At 38.6% G+C, this 24,599-nt stretch overlaps 5 protein-coding genes across 5 annotated transcripts; 4 read left to right on the top strand and 1 right to left on the bottom strand.

Moving 5' to 3' along the window:
• The first annotated feature begins 1,006 nt into the window (after positions 1 to 1,006).
• Positions 1,007 to 5,904, top strand: gnao1b (guanine nucleotide binding protein (G protein), alpha activating activity polypeptide O, b). Its single transcript, XM_067400833.1, has 8 exons — positions 1,007 to 1,317; positions 1,435 to 1,477; positions 2,456 to 2,597; positions 3,068 to 3,228; positions 3,337 to 3,465; positions 3,900 to 4,029; positions 4,323 to 4,476; positions 4,558 to 5,904. Exons 1-8 carry the CDS (start codon positions 1,200 to 1,202, stop codon positions 4,743 to 4,745), a joined length of 1,065 nt encoding a protein of 354 aa, XP_067256934.1. The 5' UTR covers positions 1,007 to 1,199; the 3' UTR covers positions 4,746 to 5,904.
• Positions 5,905 to 7,453: 1,549 nt separating this feature from the next.
• On the top strand, positions 7,454 to 7,973 carry mtbl (metallothionein-B-like). The gene is made up of 3 exons (XM_067399510.1): positions 7,454 to 7,563; positions 7,662 to 7,727; positions 7,812 to 7,973. Exons 1-3 carry the CDS (start codon positions 7,539 to 7,541, stop codon positions 7,922 to 7,924), a joined length of 204 nt encoding a protein of 67 aa, XP_067255611.1. The 5' UTR covers positions 7,454 to 7,538; the 3' UTR covers positions 7,925 to 7,973.
• A 2,640-nt stretch (positions 7,974 to 10,613) lies between these two features.
• Positions 10,614 to 14,680, top strand: tmppe (transmembrane protein with metallophosphoesterase domain). The gene is made up of 5 exons (XM_067400831.1): positions 10,614 to 11,710; positions 13,416 to 13,526; positions 13,963 to 14,128; positions 14,231 to 14,370; positions 14,489 to 14,680. The coding sequence occupies exons 1-5, from the start codon at positions 10,993 to 10,995 to the stop codon at positions 14,677 to 14,679; spliced, it is 1,326 nt and encodes a 441-aa protein (XP_067256932.1). The 5' UTR covers positions 10,614 to 10,992; the 3' UTR covers position 14,680.
• A 700-nt stretch (positions 14,681 to 15,380) lies between these two features.
• On the bottom strand, positions 15,381 to 16,525 carry exosc6 (exosome component 6). Its single transcript, XM_067400832.1, has one exon. It carries the CDS (start codon positions 16,205 to 16,207, stop codon positions 15,395 to 15,397), a length of 813 nt encoding a protein of 270 aa, XP_067256933.1. The 5' UTR covers positions 16,208 to 16,525; the 3' UTR covers positions 15,381 to 15,394.
• Positions 16,526 to 18,912: 2,387 nt separating this feature from the next.
• slc38a8b (solute carrier family 38 member 8b) lies at positions 18,913 to 24,460 on the top strand. The gene is made up of 10 exons (XM_067399569.1): positions 18,913 to 19,773; positions 21,215 to 21,413; positions 21,520 to 21,676; positions 21,839 to 21,943; positions 22,035 to 22,092; positions 22,210 to 22,324; positions 22,706 to 22,853; positions 22,954 to 23,153; positions 23,717 to 23,768; positions 23,942 to 24,460. The coding sequence occupies exons 1-10, from the start codon at positions 19,576 to 19,578 to the stop codon at positions 24,042 to 24,044; spliced, it is 1,335 nt and encodes a 444-aa protein (XP_067255670.1). The 5' UTR covers positions 18,913 to 19,575; the 3' UTR covers positions 24,045 to 24,460.
• The last annotated feature ends 139 nt before the right edge of the window (positions 24,461 to 24,599 follow it).

Here is a 24,599-nt window from a genome sequence, read left to right as displayed (position 1 = left end):
TTTCAACGAGGGGGGTAATAATTTGGCAGGGAGTCGAAAATCGGCACACCACCTCCAGTAACACTATTTTAAGGTGAAGTTACACATTACATACTATAGTTACAAAAGTAAATTATGCATAATTACAAGTAACTAACCTTAAACCAAACCCTAAATGTAACTCTATAGTGTAATTAAGTAATATTACTCTCTACTTATTTAAGTACAATGTAATTACATCACCTTAAAATAAAGCGGATTTACACTTTATTTTAAGGTGTCTTTGTTACACTGTAATTTTACATTTAAGTACTGAGTAATATTAAGTAACTACATGCACTTACTATGAGGTTAGGATTAGAGTTTGGTTTGGTTTAGTTGCATGTAATTTTGCATAATTTTATAGTTATTACTATTATAGTAACTGGATGTAACGTGTAACAGTGATGCTGTAAAATAAAGTGTTACCATAAAGCCTTTCCCCAATCTGTAATAACTTAATAGACTAGTAATTGTTTTATTAACTATTTTAAATTAAAATAATACAAATTTTATTAAATAAATTATTTAATAAATTAAATCCCCAATAAGAAGCACTACACAAAATTATTGAAAACAAAGTGATTAAAATAGTGTTTGAAAAATTTAATTTGACATCGAGATTTTTCTTTTTATTGAAATACAAAATATTAGAAGCACCCAAACATGGCACCCATAATAGCCTACCATACTGAAACAGCCACTCTGTGGAGGAAGGCTCTGCACTTTGCACAATACATAAATATGCCTGTAATAATACCACAAAAATATAAGATAAATAAAACGTGGGACATATCCAGTATGTCTGCAAACAAATCAAACAACCTCAGTGCTTTTTTATTTCGGCTGCCACAAAACAGATGTTCCCGAGCCCTGCTCCTTTTGTGACGTCAGCGCGATGAGAGGGGTTTGCCCCTCGCGCATTAGGAGGGAACTACAGGATGAGACGAGCTCGTGCAGGCAGTCACTGCCGCCGCCCAATAGACACCCGCGATCCGGAGCGCGAGCAGGACGACCTCCTCCCAATCAAGAGGCCGGAGTGTGAGCCTGTTCCTGACCTCAATTCAGCTCGGATGCTTTAGCAACAATCGGCAGACTGAGCAAGCGAGAAAGGAGTGAGTGTGGGACAGAGACGGATATTTAGGATTCAGCTCTCGCGCGTCCCGACTCCCGGTCTTGCAATGGGATGCACGTTAAGTGCAGAGGAGCGCGCGGCTCTGGACCGGAGCAGAGCGATCGAGAAAAACCTAAAGGAAGACGGATTAAGCGCAGCCAGAGAAGTCAAATTACTGCTGCTGGGTAAGTCGCGAGGTTTCACTGGCCGCTTTGCAATGAATGCATTGATTAAGGATGCTGCAGGTAAGTGTGTGTGTGTGTGTGTGTGTGACAGCACTGACACAGCCTGTGTCTCCGCAGGCGGAGGAGAGTCGGGGAAGAGCACCATCGTCAAACAGATGAAGTAAGTGCGTTTTTTTAATATACTCAATGATTTTCGGCCTCTTCTGATCGATTCCGCCATGTTTGAGCGGTTAAAGGTTGGAAACTGTTTGTCTCGCGCTGTTCATTCTGTGGTAGTGCTGAAACACAAGCTTGCCCCGAGAGACAGCGCTATGAGTGAGTGAATGAGTGAGTGTGTGTGTGTGTGTGTGTATGTTAGTCGCATGTGTGCAGTGAAGCTCGAGAGTGCGCGTGTACCTTGCCGTTGTTTCTGCCGGCCTGGGTTCCAAAGTTCCTTAATGTTTCACGTTTTTGTCATGTGCGTTTAATCTAAGACCGGTTTAATGTGTCCATGTTTTGCATTAGGGCCTTGTGTTTGCCCTCTGTGTGTGCTTGAGAGAGAGAGAGAGAGAGAGAGAGAGAGATAGTGTGTGTGAGGCATTAGAATCTTTCTCTGTATTAATCTTAATGGGTGGCTTTTAGTGCTTGATCCCTGCAGTCTCGTTTGGCGTTATCCATCCATTAAACGGATTTACCGGGACTATGCCACCTAACCTTACACTTTCATAACTACAGATGCACATACATATACAATAATTTTTTTTTTTTTTACCAAAACCATTGTTTTATTAAATTCCCAATTTAAAAAAAAAAAAAAAAAAATCTTAGATTTTACAGATCATTTCAATCCACCAGCAGCATTGCAGTTTTTTTTATGTCTAAGAACGCACAACTAAATATCAGGCCTAAAATATATTTTGAGGTTTTAAATACAATCTTACTAGTTAAACTTTAACTTTTTATTACAGTTAAACAGTTATTGCATAGTTACAGTTTAACTTGTGGCATAACATATTAAAGTGACCAACAACTTTTGCCATGCAACCTGTAGAAGCGCAAGACAGATTATTGCATAATCTCTAATCATACTACATATGGTGGCAAAATATGCATTATGGCGTGTCTATAATGGCTTTCCTATGTCGTGTGTTTGCGTCAGGATTATCCACGAAGATGGGTTCTCCGGAGATGATGTAAAGCAGTTTAAACCTGTGGTCTATAGCAACACCCTTCAGAGCCTCGCCACCATCTTGCGAGCCATGGAAACTCTTGGTATAGAGTACGCAGACAAGGACAGAACTGTATGTATTCACACATGCAGCACACAGTTCTTGTGAACTGACTTTAAAACTCATACCCTACACAGAGGTAATGAAGTGCAAGTGATGTGATAGAAGATTATCTTAAATACTCAGATGCAGTAAATGTTCAAACCTCTTAATTCTTAATAATCGAACTGGATTGATAGAACAATACAAGGAGGCAGAACACAAAAGTTAAAGTACCTTCTGTTAATGTATCAGTGCACGCTTGTTTTGATTTGCAGTGTTCTTTAATGTTTGCATTAGATTTTTTTCTGGTGATTGACCTCACCTTGTATTACCCAAACCCTCCTTCTCACATGATGATGCACTGAGCTACAGTGACACCTAGTGCATGAAATTAGAAAATATCATTGTGATCGCCAGTGCAGTGCACATTCAGTGGGTGTCCTGCTACACACTTATATGCATTTAACTGGATGTTTATAACCTTTTGCACGTGTTTATAGGCAGACGCTAAGATGATATTTGATGTGGTCGGTCGAATGGAAGACACGGAGCCATACTCAACAGAACTGTTGGGTGCCATGATGCGTGTGTGGTCCGATGCTGGAACTCAAGCTTGCTTTAACCGCTCTCGAGAGTATCAGCTTAATGACTCTGCCCAATAGTGAGTCTCTGTGTTATTCACACACAAATGCAATGAGCATGTCACTTTCAGGTGTAGTGTTTAACACCATATACATCATAATACGCCATTTAAAAATCTGTGTTTCAGTTATCTAGACAGTTTGCAGCGCATTGGAGCTCCAGATTACCTACCCACTGAACAGGATATTCTCCGAACCCGAGTCAAAACTACTGGCATTGTTGAGACAAATTTTTCCTTTAAGAACCTTAACTTTAGGTATGTATTGAGTTGTTATGTATTTCCTATGTTAAATAAATGTATTATTTGTTGTGATTGGATTTTTCTGCGCCTCCTAAAAGCATGTTATATCACCTTAACTCATATCTGCATAATATTGGTAAATATATAGAGCTGAATCTCTATTGATTCATCAGTACACAGCCCAAAAACTGCTCAGTGTAAATTAAGAGATATTATAGAGTTGTTAATATGACTTTCTGAAAAAAGTAAAAAGTCGTATCTGTAAACACACAAGGAATTCTTTTCATTCTCTTTTAGATGGTACACATCTGATATCTTTGGTCGACCTATTTTGTTTCTTAACACGCATTATGAGTTTTGACTTGATTCGATAGTGTTTTGTGTGTGTGCACACATGCGTGTACATGGCTTCACATGTGTCCTGAAAGTGTGTGATGTTTCGTCCCCAGGCTGTTTGATGTGGGGGGACAGAGATCAGAGAGGAAAAAATGGATTCACTGCTTTGAGGATGTGACAGCCATTATCTTCTGTGTGGCACTGAGTGGATACGACCAAATGCTCCATGAAGACGAGACCACGGTGAACTACTACACTCAGACAGCATACACCCGATCACTTAGACAGCATGCATACTCACATTATGACATTTAATGGTAAATTAACTTAAAGCACTCTTGTTTTCTTGTTTTTTTTTTTGACAATTTGTTTTCTAAAACAGTCCTTTGACGGTCAACCTAAAATTGATTTGAATCGCCAGAGTTTTTACCAGCGATAATAAACGTATTTTTAAAATAAACATGTATTTATTCATTTATGCTGATTATGCAATTGCAAATATGTTTGATTCAGTGTCTCCTCTCTCTTCTCTGCAGAACCGTATGCATGAGTCTCTTACGCTCTTTGACTCTATATGTAACAATAAGTTCTTTGTTGACACGTCCATCATCCTTTTCCTCAATAAGAAGGATCTGTTTGGAGAAAAGATTACAAAATCTCCCCTGAGTATCTGCTTCCCAGAATACACAGGTACAACAAATTTACAGGTGTAAAAAAAGGCTTGAAAACTCAGTTCATTAACATCTCATCCTGTCTTCATCTTTCCGACAGGCCCGAATACATTTGAAGCGGCGGCTACGTTTATACAGGGTCAGTTTGAAAGTAAGAATCGCTCTCCTAATAAAGAGATCTACTGTCATCTAACCTGCGCTACAGACACAGGAAACATCCAAGTGGTCTTTGATGCTGTAACTGACATCATCATCGCCAATAACCTGCGTGGCTGCGGCCTCTACTGAGCTCCGACTCCGCTTGTTGCCCTTCGAAATGGTAACAAGTGCCTGAACTGACACCCCTGTGACTTTGGCCAAGGCACTCCCTTGTTTCATTTCACTCTGTCTATTTTTGTCTTTTGTTCAGAATATGTATCCCTTATTTTCTTTTGTAGTTCTGTCAGTACATTGCTGGAGTAAATAACATATGGGTGTGCATGTATAGTGTAAAACGAGTGTTTGGCCAGGCATAGATGCTTTAAGCATGAGTGCATGTGTGTGTGTGAGTGTCAGTCACAACGAGTGAGAGTGTTTGTCAGGTGATAACACACACAAAGGTTCTCTGCAGTGTAAGAGACTTCCAAGTGCTGACATGATCCTACACTAAAATGATCTCAAAAGGAGGATCGGTGTCTCTTGCAGGCTTTTCTTAAAATCTAAAAACGGAGTGAATGAGAGCAAGATATATGGTGAATCATTTGGCAGAGGGGAATGTCATTTCAGAAACTGAATGTTGTCCAGGGGCAGCTCTTAAGCCAAAGTTGTTTGAGACCTGGCTTCGCCCTTTATTGGGTCTCTGCTCACTGGCTTCAGGCTGACAGAAAATGCCTTTCAGCGAATGAAGCCTCTTACAAAGTGTGATGTTGACAACATTCTCACTCAACATGAGCACAAATAGTTCAAAATCTCTTGATTTCTGTATAAATTATTCTGTAGTTTATTTATTTATATAATTATAAGCGCATGTATTTACATATTTTGTATGGCCCCACACTTTGTGCACCCTATCAATGTCGGGCTACGAATACAAACAAACTAGTTTGCAGACTTTAGATGGAGAACAGCGTAAATATTAAGACAGCAATTCAGATTCATATATAACTGAATTACTGAACGAATGAGCTACTGCTTCTTTTTATCTCACTCTCTTTAACTGATGATGTAATGACGTGTGAGAGTGTGTACAGATGCGTGTGTGATGCATGCACACTCTTTATTCAACCATGACCTGTTACTTAACCCAGTTTTCTTTTCCCGTTTCCCTCTTTATCTCTGCTGTGGATGAATTTTTTTGTTTGTTTGGTGCACTGAATGTTCTCCTTTCTTCCCTTGGGGTAATACTGCACTGTACTGCTGGGTTTAGTCTTCTGACCGACCGATGAAATGTTTACATTAAAAAAGAAAACACTTTAGCACCAACTACTGGCTGTGAACTGATTTGTCTGTCCCTCATGTAATGTAGTTAGTGTATTTCAACCATTATAATTACAGTAGTTACATAAATAGATCAAATAACATAAGTGTAAAAGATAAGAACAATATTATTCCAGCAAACACAGAACATTCCCATTTGGTTCCTTTTTGGGAACCAAATAAGAACGTTCTGGGAGCGTTCTTTTTTGTAACCAAAACCAACCTTCTCTGTTTCAGGGGGGTTTATTTTAAAGGTGCTGTAGAACGTGTTTTCAAAAGATGTAATATAAGTCTAATGTGTCCCCTTAATGCGTCTGTGAAGTTTCAACTCAAAATACCCCATAGAATTTTTTTTATTCATTTTTTTAACTGCCTATTTTGGGGAATCATTATAAATGCGCCGATTCAGGCTGCAGCCCCTTTAAATCTCGTGCTCTCCGCCCCCGGAGCTCGCGCTTGCCTTAACCAGCATAAACAAAGTTCACACAGCTAATATAACCCTCAAAATGGATCTTTACAAAGTGTTCATCATGCAGCATGTCTAATCGCGTAAGTATGGTATTTATTTGGATGTTTACATTTGATTCTGAATTAATTTGAGGCTGTGCTCCGTGGCTAAAGCTAACATTACACACTGTTGGAGGGATTTATAAAGAATGAAGTTGTGTTTATGAATTATACAGACTGCAAGTGTTTAAATAATAAATAAAAAATGGTAACTTTAACCACATTTAACAGTACATTAGCAACATGCTAACAAAACATTTAGAAAGGCAATTTACAAATATCACTAAAAATATCATGTAATCATGGATCATGTCAGTTATTATCGCTCCATCTGCCATTTTTCGCTGTTGTCCTTGCTTGCTTACATAGTCTGATGATTCAGCTGTGCACAGATCCAGACGTTGATACTGGCTGCCCTTGTCTAATGCCTTGAACATGAGCTGGCATATGCAAATATTGGGGGCGTACATATTAATGATCCCGACTGTTACGTAACAATATTTTTAATTCTAGGGCACCTTTAATAACCTAAAGAGAATCTATACAAGACCCTCTCAGGTCACTGTGATTTTGCCAAGTAAGACTTCTTCCTGGAACAACATTCCAATCAACCAATCAGATTTGAGGGACAAGTTTACCATTTATGTCAGGTTAGTCTTGCAACCAGGGTTAGGTGCTTCTACATCAATATTATTCACCTATCTTTCCCATCTGATTTTAGGGATAAGTTTTGGGTTGGATTAGGTTAAGGGGTAGGAATATGGTTAAGGCTAAATTTTCAGACAGGAATGTTGTTCCAGGATCAATAAAATATGTTGATCCATCCAGGAACATGTCTTACTTGCCAAAATCACGGTGACCACTTTGTCAAATTTTAGGTTTTAATTTATAACCAAACACTAACGTTCCCAGAACGTTCTGGGAACCAAAATTGTTTTCTTGGATGTCTAGCTTTCCTTTTATATCCACATGACTACCGAATGACATCCCAAGCCCTACACTCTTCATATGACGCTCACACGTGATTGTGACGCACGAACGAGCGATTCCATTTATTTCCAGACAAGATTTATCCACGAAAGCATCATACATACATTCGTGAGAAATTCAGCTGGGAAAATGGACCAGTGTGACTGTTCTAAAAGTAAGTATATAACCCGAATATAAATATGTCTGTAATCTAAGTGAAACGCGGTGACGCGCACGCATCTTCAGGAAATGTAAGACATTTGTCTGTTCTAGCTGGATCTTGTAACTGCGGGCAAAACTGCAAATGCACCAACTGCGCGTGCGCACATGGCAAGAAAAGTGAGTCGAATAATTAACGCTTTGGATTATTAAACATCACTTAAGCCACAGTTCTGCAGAATTAAATCATTTTTCCCCTTTTAGACCCGGTAGGTTGCGGCAGTTGTCCATCTGAATGCAGTAAAAAGGGCACGAAAGGCTGCGAGAGCGCGTGCAAGGACAAGGAGAAATCGTGCGACACAAGATGCTGCAAATGAAAGGCTGTGATATGCGCTGTGACACTGTGCTCCTTTAATAATAAAAGCAATTCTATCGTGTTCTCCCGTATTTGTTGTGATTATTTATGAGCTAAAAGAATGCATTTTGAGCTGTAACCTTATTTCTCATCCATACAGGATGCGCTCATTACATGAACACTAAATAGATAATATTAGCAGGTCGAAACTGTAAGAACAGAACAGCTTGTTGAAAACCTCAGAAAACTCAGTTATACTTATTTTATCATGCATGGTGTTATGCTGCTTACCAACATTTGAATGCATATAAGGTGTGTGCTTTCTGTGTAGTTTCCTAGACCAAAAAAGGGGTTCAAACATTTGATGTCAAGGGCCTCCAAAATCCCCTTGTGAGGGACCCCATACTTAAAATATAAATGCAGATTTGTATGTATACATTTCCATTTGACACTGTGACACAAAAGTAAAAAGACAACGACATTTTTTTCAGGAACATCAAGGTATTTATGGTATAGAGGGTTTATCAATTTCCCGGCGGAACGCGCTCCCTCAGCTGGACTAAGTGGCAAAAGAACCTGCATGAGTGGATTTAACAGGGGAAACTGCAAAAACACGAGTAAAACAAACAATTACACTAAGGTTGGGCTCGAAAGTGTTCCTTATAACATGTCAAAGAAACCTAATCCATAGATATTGATTGACAGGAGTCGTGTTTCCTAACATCTATGTGTCTGATTTCGATGCCGGGGAAATACATAAAGCAAATCGGCCTGTGAACGCTTTATATACCGGTATAAGACCGCAGGTCTAAATCGAAGTGATCACTTATCAATGTTATATCATCCTGAGACCCAGAAAAAATAGTTTTTTGAATTTAGTAGCCTATTTTTCACGTCATTATATTGTTTAGAGCATAAGAAACAAATGAATAAATAACATTTTTGAAAAATTATATTTTATGTTATGCTATGTCATCTGTGGAGGACACCAGAACTAATTTGTAAAAAAAAATAATAATTTTAATCACCAATAAATGTTTAGGCTTCAGGATTGTTTTTATCCAAACTTTGTTTAAAGATGATTCTCAATTATGTTATGAAAGATTTAATGGAACGAATTGATATACAATTTTACTTCATGCAATATGTGGGTAAAATTGCCATACATGGATTTTCCAATTCGATACAATGTATCTATACACTGTATCTAATTTGCATATTAATGTGTTCTTGGAGCAACATGTAATGAAAAAAGAAGTGTAATAATGGGAGCAATGATAGGCAACATTTTCATAATAATATCTAATAATTAATAGGAATATTGATATAAATTTTATTCCCTATTCACTTGTTGTATCTCCTAAAATGCCTGATAAACATGATTTAAGTCCTGGTGTCCTTCACAGATGTCATGTATGAAATCAATGTCCTGTTTCGTAACAGAAAGTCATATTTTGATTAGAAACCCCATAACATTTTCCTGAGATGGTGATTTATGTTTTATTAAACAATTTGAAAATTAATCAGATTTAAATGATAATTACAAAATATATTTCCATAAGAGTGCTAATTTTCATTGACAGTCATAAAGACCAAGAAGTTGTTGTTTTCATGGCGAAACCTCTATCAATTTGGTATCACTGCAAAGCCCTGAATGTGCTCTTTACAGGACATCCACACTTAAAACTGTGACCTGTATGATGTCAGAGAAAATCACTAAAATATAATGTCCACTACAGAGGACAGAAGTCTATTCCTGGGTCCCAGGAGGATATATTTCGTCATATAGTCCAGCCCTAAAACTTGTATAGTTTTTGTCAGTGTTTATTTTAAAACACCCAATTATTATGCAGAATATAAGATGCCAAATATTTAATTGATGAGTTGTCAACACAACATATAACAATACAATATATACGGTATGATTTTTACCTCAAAATCCAACATTTTGACACAAAATTATAACTACAAAACACGTTTCTCTGCCTGAAGTCCAGCTGTTTCTGTGAATTGCAGCGACCTATTTGCTTCTTTTTTCTGTAGCTTTCATCAGTCTGTAAAAATATACCTCAGGTTTTGTGTCAAAGCTATTTGTACAGTCAGTCACAAAGCTTTTTCCTGTTTTGGATGTGTTTTGTGTGTTTTTCGCTGCATTCATACTGAAAACCAATGCTGCCACAGTGCCCCTCATTCTTTTGCCACTCAGTGGGCGTGACCGCAGTCTTAACCGCCGATGGTGGCGTCACGTGCATACCCTCTATATAAAGAATTATCCATTATTTTAAAATTAATCTAATAATAATAATACATCCAAATAATGATGTTTTGTTGTATCACATTATCGAACTAATGAATAAATAAATAGCTTCAAAATGTCATCCTAGAGCTTTCAATCCAAATACAGTATTTGTAGGACAGAAGAGTGACAGAGATAAAAGTAACAATAAAAAAACATTTTTGGATGATGATAACGATAACATAAGTAAGATGCTGAACAAAAGCATAAACTAAGACAGGGAAACTGTTTTATTTTAATGTAAAAACCAGAGCCGTTAAATATTTTTTAATATATTTTTTCAACAGCTCTGGTTAAAAACTAACAGGCCTAACGTTACACTACTAAAATATTTGACAGTTAAAACCTCGAGCTCGTTTCCAATCAAGATCAAGAGCGTCACATTAGCCACGCCTCTGTACTGTGACGAGCCAATGATATTACCGCACACACTTGTCACGCAGAAGAGCTTGAAGAGACGCTGTCAAATGACTGACGTGTTTATATTTAATTTGATAACGAATTATATGTAGTGGACGCTTTTGTAGCCTGAGAGTGTAGCAAATGTTTGAATGACCTTCTAGTCGGGAACCACGACAGTATTTTTCATGTTGTCATCATCATCATAGCGGCCATTGTCTGCGGAAGTAGTTTTGTGTGCCAGTTAAGATAATAACGCCTATCTGTATTAGAATGGGCCGTGAATTGAAAGGTATGACGAACTCTCTTATCATTTTAAGAAGTTATAGCGTGCTGTCTTCAGAATGAATGCACCATATTTGTAATAGACAGTCCTGGGGTCAGTGACCGATCACATGCCGGTCAGTATGTTTGGATTTGGACGCCTCTCCGCCGAGGGGAAAATCGGAATCGCGTCGGGGGTTGTTTTTTTCTCAATGCTGATGTCCAGAACATTAATCTCGGAGCGGGTTGACGTAGGAACGCGTGCTTCGCTGTTTCGTGTTCAGTTTCTCCTTTTCATCAACTCCCTGCTGCTCCTCGGTTCGCTGTACATCTGGAAGCGCGTGGTGAGGCGGCTGTGCGGAACCAGAGGCGCGCCTTCTGTCCCGCAGAGATGTTGGCGTCTTCTTGTCCTGCTGTTTCTCACTCTCGTGCACGGGAGCTACCTATGCATGTTTTTCCTCGTGGATACGGAGCCACACTGGTTTTCAATTTTGAGTTTTTCCTGTTTGGGGATTTATGTCATCCTATTGTTCTTCCTGTTTGTTTTTGGCTGCCTAAACCGCCTTCACAGGCTTCTCTCACGCAGGCGAGGTGAAGAGGATGCGGTCGCGAGCGGATCAGCCAGCCAGACAGTGCTGGCATTGATAGTAACAGCAATATTGGCAGCGTATGGGTTGGTAAATGCAGCCCAACCTCCACGTGTAATTGAGGTGGAGATCCCAGTGGAGAAGCTGCCTGAGTCTTTGAACGGCCTCAGGTTTGTGCTTCTGTCCGACATACATCTGGGACCTACAGTAGGCCGCTCCAAACTGCAGCGCATTGTGACTATGGTGAACGAGCTGAACCCAGGTAATTACATCTTGTATCAGATTCATGTTTGAAAAAATGTTAAAGGGATAGCTCACCCAAAAATAAAAATTCTGTTACTCACATGTCATTCCGACCCCGTATGATTTTCTGTTTTGGTTCCCCAGGGGGAAAAAAGTTCATTTCCATAATGTACTTAAAGTGCTCTATTTCCATGCACTTATTTTGTACTTAAAGGGTTAGTTCACCCAAAAATGAAAATTATGTCATTAATGACTCACCCTCATGTCATTCCAAACCCACAAGACCTCCGTTCATCTTCGGAACACAGTTTAAGATATTTTAGATTTAGTCCGAGAGCTTTCTGTCCCTCCATTGAAAATGTATGTACGGTAGACTCTCCTTGTCCAGAAAGGTAATAAAAACATCATCAAAGTAGTCCATGTGACATCAGTGGGTCAGTTAGAAGTTGTTGAAGCATCGAAAATATATTTTGGTCCAAAAATAACAAAAACTACGACTTTATTCAGCATTGTCTTCTCTTCCGGAATCCTTTCCATTGAATTGATTCCATTGAATCCTTTCATCTGTCGGCATTGGTAATGAACTTTTACATCGCCATGGTTGTTTTTGTCGATTAGGACATCCGCGACATGCACACTTACGCACCATTTAAAAAAATATAGCAATTACCAAAATACAAACAATGTAGAATAGCTTGAATACAGCGTCAGACTGTAAATGAAGCTCTGGCGCACCAGATAACACGTCAGCAGCTTCTTACATCAGCAGGAGTCATGAACCACACTCCGGAGCAGAAGGGGGCGGTAATGCACCAATAAGCTGGATGCCAACCCCTGTAAAACAGGAAAGAAGAAGAAGCGGAGTCGTGAACGCGAATTAACAACAGACCCGGAAGAGAATACAATGCTGAATAAAGTCATAGTTTTTTGTTATTTTTGGACCAAAATGTATTTTTGATGCTTCAAAAACTTCTAACTGACCCATTGATGTCACATGGGCTACTTTGATGATGTTTTTATTACCTTTCTGGACATGGACAGTATACCGTACATACATTTACAATGCAGGGACAGAAAGCTCTTGGACTAAATCTAAAATATCTTAAACTGTGTTCCGAAGATGAATGGAGGTCTTACGGGTTTGGAACAACACAAGGGTGAGTCATTAATGACATAATTTTCATTTTTGGGTGAACTAACCCTTTAATATACTAAAAAAATCTTCTTTAGTACTTCTTAAGATAATATTAAGAACATCTAAGTGTACTCAACTGTGCTATTTTGAGACACCATGAAATATGAACTAAAATATGCTTTTAATATACTATCTCTGTATTTAAAAAAATCTATAGTACATTTGAACCTATAGTGTACTACAAGTGGTAACTAAATATATTTTTTAAACACAGAGATAGTATATTAAAAGCACAAATGATGATTTTTAACTCCAACCGTTGCGGTCTGTCAGCCGTATAATGCGTGTCAATGGGAACACAATTTATAAGATTTAAAAAACATGTATAGACAAATCCAAATGAAACCCTGCAGCTCATGACGACACTATGATGTCCTAAGACACGAAACGATCGGTTTGTGTGAGAAACCGAACAGTATTTATATAATTTTTTACCTCTAATACACCACTATGTCCAACTGCGTTCAGTTTTGGGTGGACTATCCCTTTAACATGTTCCTGACATTGAATTTTACTCTTCTTGCTGTAGATGTCGTGGTGATTGTCGGTGATCTGACTGACTCTCAGGTGACTCGATTAAGGAGCGCTGCAGAACCACTGGGAGAGATGAAGGCTCGACTGGGCTCCTATTTTGCTACAGGTCAGTCTTTGTAGCTGTATGACATAAAAGGAAATAATCATTTATATATAACTATATTTTTTGTGCACATTGTGCATTTTTACACAGTGTTGTGTATATAATCGTACAATAGACTCTATTGCATGTTTTTTTACATGCTCATGCACAAAAAAGAAAAAAAATCATCTTGCACTGTTCCCCAGCCAGCTGCTTGACTTACAATGTTTCTCTTTGCACATGTACAGTTTTTATGTGAAAGCATTTGTATACTTTTATGTATAGTAACTATTTATATATAGTACATGTATAGTCTGACTCTTTCATTAGGCTAGTTGTGTATAAGTTTATAGTGTCTGTATTTATGTAGCACCGTGATCCTGTGAGGCACAACATTTCATTCCACTTTATGTATGTTAGCGGAATGACAATAAAGCTCAACTTGACTTGTAACTTTCAGGCAATCATGACTACTACACTGCTGATGTTGAAGGCTGGTTTGAGCTCTTGCACTCAATGGGGATTGAGGCTCTTCACAACAGCAATGCAAAAGTGTTCCGCCCTGAACGACCTCAAGACTGGATTTGCCTTGCCGGCATTGACGACCTCGAAGCCCGCATGTTACGGTCAGTCCACAATGATATCAACTAAGGCTCATTTGAATGTATGCAAATCTGGTGCATGTGCTTTGCACTGGGCTCATGTTAGTAATGTGATTTTGGTTAAAGATACCCAGGCCATGGCATGGATGTTGAGAAAGCTCTTAGTGGCTGCAGTGCAGAGAGCCCTATAATTCTTCTTGCACATCAGCCTCATGCTGCCAAACAGGCCCTTCAGCAAAGGCCAGACATCAGCCTGGTACTCTCAGGTATGTAAATTTCAACTAAAATATTGTGGTCTTTAAAGTGAAAATTTAGGAGTGTACTGCTGAAGAGTACTGCTGTGTCCTCTACTGAGCTCTAAAATGCAATTTTGCATTTGTGTAGGTCACACACACGCTGGTCAGCTGTTCCCTCTCACCATCCTGGCATTCCTGATGAATCCATTTTTCTGTGGACTCTACCGTGTCTCTGAACACACTATGGTCTACGTGACCTCCGGAACCGGTTATTATGGCATTCCAATGAGAATCGCAAGCCGTTCAGAAATCACAAACATTATACTGAAACGTGCTTGAGAGCACACAAACAGTGCAGGGCTGAAACACACATTCTCATCCATACATCTTCATTACCTCATCACACTGCATGCTGTAACACAATTAAACATGTATTACATTACATAGTAATGTATGCATAATTCTGTGATGCACCAGTCACATATACTAGTCTGTTGAAGTTTGCACTGATTTGCTTGAAAATCTTATTTACTATACAAAGAATGAGACATTTAGCAAGAGGTTTTAGTTGTCTTTTTTTTTTTAATGAACGTGGTATTGTAATTTGTTTGCCAAAACATGCTAAGAAATTAAGCATTTATTATGAGAATATTCACGTTCCAAAGTGCCAGTTTTTTAAATATTAATTTGTATGTATTTGTACTGTTTTACCCTTTTAATTACAGACCATTACACACACTATAGCAAAACATCAGCCTAAGAATTTATCTTTTCTACTTTAATCCAGTAAAAAAAAGCCTTCATATTGCAAACATGTTTTTATATATTTGCAAATGTACTTACTAAATACAAAAACATCAACACTTGTGCAATGAAAAAAAATAAAAGATGAGAAATATATTTGCAACTGAAGATATGTTTATTTAATTGGTACTACATTGTTACACGATTAAGTATAGAAAGTTTGATAATGCATGTACATAAACAATATATTTACTTTTCGATTTACGGTTTTATTTTCCTCAAAACAAAAAAGATCCTGGCAAGCAACTGTCTATTTCTCAGGTGGAGGAGCTTTTCTCTTCACGGCCCGAGTCAGTGACTGATGTACCACCGGATAGAGTTTGTGACAGCCGTCCATGCAGGTTCTCACAGCATCAGCCAGCGTGTCTTCCCGCATCTCCCCGTCCGCATTCAGACCAGACACTTGATTCAGATTGGGAAGCAGAGCCACGGTGACACATCCCTGGTTATCACCGTATCCCTCCTTCCAGGTCCCACACTCCTCTGAGTATGATGGGTCAACGAGACACGTGTTTCCATTCTGCCGCAGCGCACAACCCAACACCACGTCGTACATTTCAATACCGCCATCCGCCAGGGCCATAGAGGCGCAGGTCACCGCATGAGCAAGAATAGAGCCGTCATTCTCCAAAACGATGACATTAACCTCAATCTGCGAGCGTGGGTATCTGTGCAGGCAAACTCCTGGCTGCAAACTCTCCAGTAGAGTCGCGGACAGATCTCTTTCCTCGCTGCCTTGGATCCAGGCACCCCGTTTCATACAGGAAAACGGCGCGAGCCTGAAGTCGCAAACAAGGCGACCCGTTTTCATGTCTGTTTCATCCTTGCGTTCAGTTTCCTTCGGTCCGTACACCGAGCATATGATCTTGGTGTTTCCAGCCTCGAGGTACGCAGAGCCCTTTGCCTGGCTGATCAGCCCGCAGCGCGCAAACACTGGCCGCACGTCTCCATTCGCTCGGACGCCCTGCCTGCTGCTGGCCACTGGAACTTTGTCTGGGGAAAGAAAGAGCAGCGGGGACTGCGACTCCTCCGGTCCACGGATACGTCTTGTGTCAACAGGCATTTTCAATAAAACCACGTGTTTACTGAAACATAACTTCTCAGAAGCGACACAGTCCAGGTCTTGTTCTAGGGATCAAATGTACGCGACAGTACACTGCTGGAAATGCTCTACCGCCATCTGTCGAATAGGCGTGACATGACGCACAGCGGGACTTCGAGATAGGGCAGTGTGGGTTGTGTAGCTAAAATGTTTCATTTCAAAGTTAATTTTTGTTGCACATTATATATATATGGCGGTTTATGAAAATATAAATTAAGATAAAACTCAGTTTGTTTGTGAAGTTACATTTTCTTTGCTTAGTTTAAAGAGTTAGTTCACCCAAAAATGAAAATTCTGTCATTTATTAGGCTATAATACCCTCATGCCGTTCCACACCCGTAAGACCTTCGTTACACTTACGAACACAAATTAAGATATTTTTGTTGAAATCCGACTCGGTGAAGCCTGCATAGCCAGCAATGACATTTCTTCTCTCAAGACCCATTAATGTACCAAAAACATATTTAAATCAGTTCATGTGAGTACAGTGGTTCAATATCTATATTATAAAGCGACGAGAATATTTTTGGTGCGCCAAAAAAACCCAAAATAATGACTTATATAGTGATGGCCGATTTCACAACACTGCTTCAGGTAGATTCAGAGCATGAATCAGCTATCAAATCATGATTCGGAACGCGTCAAACGGCTGAAATCACGTGACTTTGACGCTCCGAACCGCTGATTCATAACGCTGAAGCAGTGTTTTGAAATCGGCCATCACTAAATAAGTAGTTATTTTGGCGCACCAAAAATATTCTTGTCGCTTTATAATATTAATATTGAACCACTGTACTCACATGAACTGATTTAAATATGTTTTTAGTACATTAATGGATCTTGAGAGAGGAAATGTCATTGCTCCCTGCAGGCCTCACGGACAGGCCCGGATTAAGAACACATTGGGCCCTGGGGCTATAGCAACACCAAGGGCCCCCTTTCATATGATTGCCAAGCCACAGTGTCTTGTACCACAAGAATTTGTTTTTTATTGTTATTATTTTTATATTTTTACAAATTTCATTTTATCAAATCATTTTATATAAGCACAAGCACACTAAATATTCCATGCTATTTTACATATTTTAAAATATATTTAACATAAAATATTTAACATATTTTGAAATTGTATTGCATATATTGCTGACACAATAATTCTTTCTTCTTATTAACACAAAATAAACTATTTTGAAGAATGTGGGTAACCAAACAGTTGATGGTCCCCAGTGATTTCCACATTATATATATTTTTTTTCCTACTATGGAAATTAATGGGGACCAGCAACTGTTTGGTTACCCACATTCTTCAAAATAGTTTATTTTGTGTTCAACAGAAGAAAGAAACTCATTCAGGTTTAAAACAACTTGAAAGTGAGTATGATGACAGGATTTTAATTTTTGGGGTGAACTATCCCTTTAGGGACAAGGGTCCGCATGCTAACTATTAGGATGCTGTCACGACCTGCACGCGTCCGATTTTCTCAACTGACTTCAGACATAACCAACTGTGTTTATGTAAACCTTGACGCGAAAGAAGTCCAGTAGTCAGGTGCTGTTTGACAGGCTTAAGTTTGTGTGCACGCTTCGGGTGTATGGGGTCAGAAAAAGCGCATAGAACAGCACACGAATGACATGTTTAACTGGCAGGGCTTTAAAGCACATGCAAATAAAGAACTTTTGTGCAGTGTCCCGTGAGTAACTCTACCGCTGTGTTAACGTGTGATGTGAATGTGAATGTGTCGAGGTCGAGTTGTACGGATGGAGGCACCAGAACTGCAACTGATAGAATGTGCTTCAAAGGCAGATAGTGGAGACAAGTCACTCGACATTGGTGTTCGTCAAAAAAACAGTAGGAAAGTTAATTCAGGGTTTTTACACGGGTGATGATGATGATGGGAGAAAAACACTGACATTGTGAATTCAAACGGCAATAAAATCAATCGACTCGTAAACTGTAAATGTTGAAAACACCTTACGTTTTCATGAGAAACAATTACTATCCGAATAGGGCTTAACTCGTTATAAGAATAATAACTTGCTGCAGCTGCTATCTCACCTTTTTCAACGTCTAAAGCACACAGATCGGCGACGGTGTCGGTGGGTGAAGATAATTGTGAGCTGCCGCTGCGCGCGGGGTCTTCCACTGGCTCGGATGTTTTATGTGAACCGAAGAAGTTAGTTTTGGTATTTTTGCTGTAAGATTAGCATCCCTTTTTCTCCCTTTCAAGCTTATTTTTCCTTTTTTGCGCACCACTTTTTTAATCATTTGAACACCAGCGAGGCTGAAAAAGCAATAAAGGCCAAATTTCTAGTCTACATGAGATAGCATAACGCAAAGAGGCGTTTCCCGATGTCATGGCACGAATTGTAAAGTGATTTTGATTGGACGATGATTTATCAGTCAGGCACATTTTCCAATCATTTTTTCTTGTTATTTTATTAGACACAAATCAAACACCTATGACTTGTCAATCTCATTTCCTCCAGCCAATCACGGGCCCCCTCTACCCGCGGGCCCTGGGGCTTCAGCCCCACCTAGCCCTTATGTTAATCCGGCCCTGCTCACGGAGCCATCGGATTTTAACTAAAATATCTTAATTTGTGTTCCGAAGATTAACGAAGGTTTTGCGGGTGTGGAGCGGCATGAGGGAGTAATAAATTAGAGAATTTTCATTTTTGGGTGAACTAACCCTTTAAATTTGCATTAGGTTGCATTTGCAAACTATTAATAGCATATTTCTAGATAAATATTATTTTAAAATCCGAATAAGTGTTATTTAAATTCTTTCAAAAAGAAAAATGTAAACACCGCGAAGTATAAGCTCACAAACAAACTACTAGACACGTGCCTCAAGCAGAGCTTCAAATGAATATTTGCTCAGAGGTTTCGAACAGGGTCGCAAGACGAGCACTAATTGAATTTAGCCGCAGCGTTTCACGTTAGAAAATAACACCATCCTGACGTGAATTCCTGTTGTTCTGGACAAAACGCAGCTCTCGTTTGATAAGGCAGTTGCAGCAGTCTCTCTTGTGTGAAATCAGAAGCAAATTCCTCCTAACATGCATATGTAGAGGAGCAATCATTTAGACTCGGAACCCACCGTTTCAAACGCTAGCAAGGCTTTACAATATTTCTCACCTTGGGATGACATTTTTAAGGGGTCTTACTTGAGACAGCCTCACGCGCTATACTAAACAGAAGTGATTTTACAGCAGACAAGTGTGGATGTGTTGGACGTTGCATTATTAAAGAGGGAAGCTTCTTGTATTGTTTGCGTCTTAGAATAGCTACTGTAGAATTCTAATATCTTCCGTCTTTCGTACTGAGGATGGAGGAACTGGCCCGGGAGAGTATACGCAGCATCAGTCTGCTATCCAAACCTGCGCGGGGTTCGGACGTCCCGCGACTGGGCTCCTTTGGGGCCATTTTCATCATGCTTAAATCTGCCCTCGGCGCGGGACTCCTCAACTTTCCATGGGCTTTTGAGAAGGCTGGCGGGGTGAACACAGCCATCAGTGTGGAGATGGTGCGTTGTAATTCCGATAAACGTAGATAAATCTTTTTTTTTTTTCTTTTTTTTTTTGCTCTAGGGCACTTGCAGGTAGGCCTATAAAAAAAAAAAAAAAAAAAAAAAAAAAGACCAGGGGCCGGTTGCATAAACCACTTAGACTAGTCTTAAAAGTTAGGACACTAATGTTTTTTCTTGAAGAGGGGTCCTAATTTTTTAAAGTCTGTTACATAAAAAGGTACACTGGTGTAATTTGAATTGGAAAAATAACATTGATTACCCCTTGGTTAACTGCAAGTTGGTCAAACTAGTTAATATAGTGACTAAGTTTATGCAACTGGCCCCAGACCAGCTAAGAGACTGCTTAGGTTGGTTTATCATAGTTTTGTCTAGCAGAGAGCAAAGTTGCATTCGTATTTTTTTCTTCATATTAAAGGATTAGTTCACTTTTAAATGAAAATTAGCCCAAGCTTTACTCACACTCAAGCCATCCTAGGTGTTTGACTTTCTTCTTTCTGATAAACACTCTCGGAGATATTTTAATAAATATCCTGATGCATCCGAGCTTTATAATGGCAGTGAACAGGTCCAACGAGTATGAGCTGAAGAAAGTGCCTCCATAAAAATATCCTTAAAAAAATCAATATTTAACAAGTTATTAAGTAAAATATCTAGCTTCCGCCAGACCGCCTTCTGTTCAACGTATGAAGAAAGTGTAAAACTCTTGCATTTCAAAAAGCTTATGCTACATCCTATGCCTTACCTATTCAACTTACGGAAAAAGTGTAGCTGAAGCAACGCCAGTTTACACTTTATTCGTAACTTGAATACAGAAGGTGGTCTGCAGAAGCTAGATATTTTACTTTATAATTTGTTATAATTTGTTTTTACACAAACACATCACTTCACTTCAGAAGGCCTTTATTAACCCCCCGGAGCCGTGTGGAGAACACGTTTATGATGGATGGATGGATGCACTTTCTTGAGCTTCATACTTGTTGATCCTTCTCACTGCCATTATAAAGCTCAGATGTGTCAGGATATGTATTAATATATCTATAATTGTGTTCATCAGAAAGAAGAAAGTCATATACACCTAGGATGGCTTGAGGGTGAGAAAAACTTGGGGTAATTTTAATTTTAAAGTGAACTAATCCTTTAATTTTGTGAAGATTACTACGGTTTTTGTATTGAGAATTCTGTACAAGCATTTGGGTAATTTCTCAGTCAATCATCTTTTGAGATGTACGAATGTATAGTTTATAATTTGTATATTCCACATTACAGTGAGAATGTGATGCTGTTATTTACACTAATGAAATGAAAGAAAAAAAGCAATGGTCTTTAATGTTCATGCAACACTTTAGCCAAGAAACAACCCACATAAAGCCTTACACAGCAAGTGCTAATGTGAATGCAGCTGGTTTAAAGCAATTTAACATCTTTCTCTCTTTCTCAGGTGTCTCTGGTATTTCTGATAAGTGGGTTGGTCATACTTGGCTACGCCTCTTCAATCAGTCGGCAGAACACGTATCATGATGTGGTGCGAGAGGTGTGTGGACAGAGGATCGGCCATCTGTGTGAAATCTGCTTTGTTTTCAACCTCTTCATGATCTCTGTGGCCTTTTTGGTGGTTGTGCAGGATCAACTGGATAAATGTAAGTTGTATGTGTGTGCTCTGTGGTTCCATATGTGAGTAACTGGAACAGATAAATGTGTATATGCAGACAAAGATATATTTCCCCCCTTGTCTGTGCGTTTCAGTGTGTCTGTCTCTGTATGAGACCGTGACGGGAAACACAGAAGGAGAGATGCCATATCATTGGTACACAGATCACCGTTTTGCACTCTTTCTCATGTGCTTCATTATCATCCTTCCACTCTCTATTCCCAAAGAGATCGGCATCCAGAAATACACCAGGTGCGCTGAAAGCTGTCACATAAATCTGCGACTCCCTAATCATATCAGTTTAAGGTCTAAGGACTGCATAGATCCTTTGCTCTCCCACCTCTGTCCAACTTAGAGTTGCTGTATCTATCACTATCTCTGATCTCTTAATGTTTATTTATGTTTAATTGCCAGTGTATTGGGAACTCTGGCTGCTACATACCTGAGTATAGCTGTAATTGCAAAGTATTATCTGAAAGATGAGCACACAGCAGACCTCACACCAGAGCACAGTCAAGGGTGAGTTCTATGTGCACGTTTGCGGTAAAGTTGTGTGCATGTATACATTGTTCATGTCAGTGGTTTATTTGGGTTCTTGTGTTTGTAACAGATTGGAATCATTGGCCTCCATGTTCAGTGTGGTTCCTACCATCTGTTTTGGTTTCCAGGTCAGATTCTATAAAAAAGTATTTCTTTCTTTACATCACTGGTGCATTATTTGCACTTATGTGTCACCATTATGATTGCTCAAAGCTTATATGCTGTAATCATTATTTATATTACAGTGCCATGAAGCTTGTATTGCAATATACAGCAGCATGGAAAACAAAAAGATGACACATTGGATTTTCATCTCAGTCACGTCTATGATTTTCTGCCTGCTTATTTATACTCTCACAGGTGAGTCAAATCACTATCCTCTGTGATATTATGTGCATATTTGAAGACTTCAGATGCAAAAGCCTCTAAGTGCCATCTGAAATTTTCTTCTAAAATGAGCATTTTTATCAAGCTCATATGTTTAGGTTCAGTAATTTCACTTTAATGGCAATTAATAGGTCCTTTTCATTGCCATTAAAGTGAAATAACAACAAAAACTTGATACAAATGCTCATCTTATAATAAAATTTCAGATGGCACTTAGAGGCTTTTGCATTTGAAGCCTTCATTTGTAGAGCTCATCGTTACCTATATTATTATTATTATTATTATTATTATAAATATTTTCCGGTGAATTTTTGTCTTAAACTGAGAGACTGACACTTGATTGCAATATGGCAGGTGTGTTCGGTTTTCTTACATTTGGACGGGAAGTAGCCTCAGATATCCTGATGTCATATCCTGGAAATGATGTAGTGATGATTATTGCTAGGCTGCTGTTTGGGATTTCGATCATCACCATCTATCCTATAATATTGCTTTTGGGAAGGTATTGTAAACTACAAATAAATGTGCATAGCTCATTGCGCACACACACACACTCACTGTGTACACACACTCATGTGTCAATGATTGCGTCTTGTTCACAGGGCAGTGATCCTAACACAAATATTGCGCTTTTGGGAACGACGGGCCATAATGACGTCTGTGTTTGAGAGTCGGTGCCGTCTGATTCTGACACTTCTCTGGATCACTGTGACTCTCCTCATCGCCATCTATGTACCAGACATGAGTGAGGTCATCAGCGTAATCGGGGGAATTAGTGCCTTCTTTATATTTATCTTTCCTGGTGAGACACTCAATGAAACAATTACAATCTCACCAACACACAAGCACTACCATTCAAAAGTTTGGGGTTGGTACGATTTCTTAATGTTTCTGAAATGGTTTTGCTGCATTTATTGGATTAAAAATAAAGTAAAAACAGTAATTTTGTGAAATATTATTACAGTAATTAATAGAATCACTTTTCTGTTTGAATATCTTTTAAAATGTATTTCAGTCTAATGACGGTAAAGCTGAATTTTCAGCATCATTACTCCAGTCTTCAGTGTCACATGATCCTTAAGATTTAATGCTTAAGAAACTTTATTCTTTATTATTATCATTGTCGATAATATTGAGGATGTTGAATATTTTTGAGGAAGCCGCAGATTCTTTAACGAATTTAAAGTTCAAAAGAACATTTGTTTGAAATAGAAATCTTTTGTAACAACATTTTCAACTTTTCTAATAACTTTTCTTTCACTTTTGATCACTATTACGCATATTTGCTGAATAAATGTATATTTACACACACACACACACTCAAAAAGACCATGAAATGGCATTGACCAAGCTGACTTTTTGCAGGACTGTGCCTCATTTTTGCCATGCAGACAGAACCTGTACATCACAGGATGAGGTGCGTAACATCTATGTTGTCTTATGTATGCGTAAAGAGACCCGCCAGGAAATTAAAATGTCACTTGGCTCTATTATTTTTCATCATATATTGATGGTACTTCTAAAAGCATTCATATGAATCACTTTCTCTTATACACACTTTCTTCCTATCATTTTGTTTGTTTCTTTCAGAACCTTCTTGACAGGTTGGGGTGTGGTAACTGTCATTACTGGAGCTTTTATCTTTGGTCAGAGCACAACTATAGCTGTTATGGAGCTGATGCACAAGTTTTAATGTTCATCATCATCATCATCATCATAATTTGCAATATCATTGTCTCAGAAAAATGTGTCTATATACAGTATTTGATTGATGGATAAACGATACGATACTTCAAACTGAAGATGAGTGGCAACTACATACTTTTCAGAAGAAACTGTTACTGCTCAGTTTGATTTGTGTGTGTGTGGCTAAGACAAGCATATGAAGATTTTTGTTTATATATTTATTATATTGTGTAGGTTTAGACAAGAATAATACTTTTTTTTTTTCAAATGTTTTATATGGAATGACTGTAAGCAGAATTTGGATAGTAATGGAGAATATGGAAGCAAACACAGTAATTCTTTATATTTGTAATAACTTATTAAAGTGAATTAACATTTTGCCTAAATGTGAGAGTGAACCTGCATAAACTGTATGAAGCATTGTTCTTGATTCTGTAATGAAATGCCAAAAATCAAACCAGGCAGAGATACACATTTCCTTCACCATTACTTTTTACTTATATTGAGTTAAATGGTTAATATCCAATTAAGATAAAATAACATTTTAAAATAAAAACACATT

This window comes from Chanodichthys erythropterus, chromosome 11 (assembly GCF_024489055.1).
Source record: "Chanodichthys erythropterus isolate Z2021 chromosome 11, ASM2448905v1, whole genome shotgun sequence".
In the NCBI taxonomy this organism is placed as follows: Eukaryota; Metazoa; Chordata; class Actinopteri; order Cypriniformes; family Xenocyprididae; genus Chanodichthys; species Chanodichthys erythropterus.
Note: the sequence above shows the minus strand (reverse complement) of the source record. Positions and strands in the feature narration are given on the sequence as shown.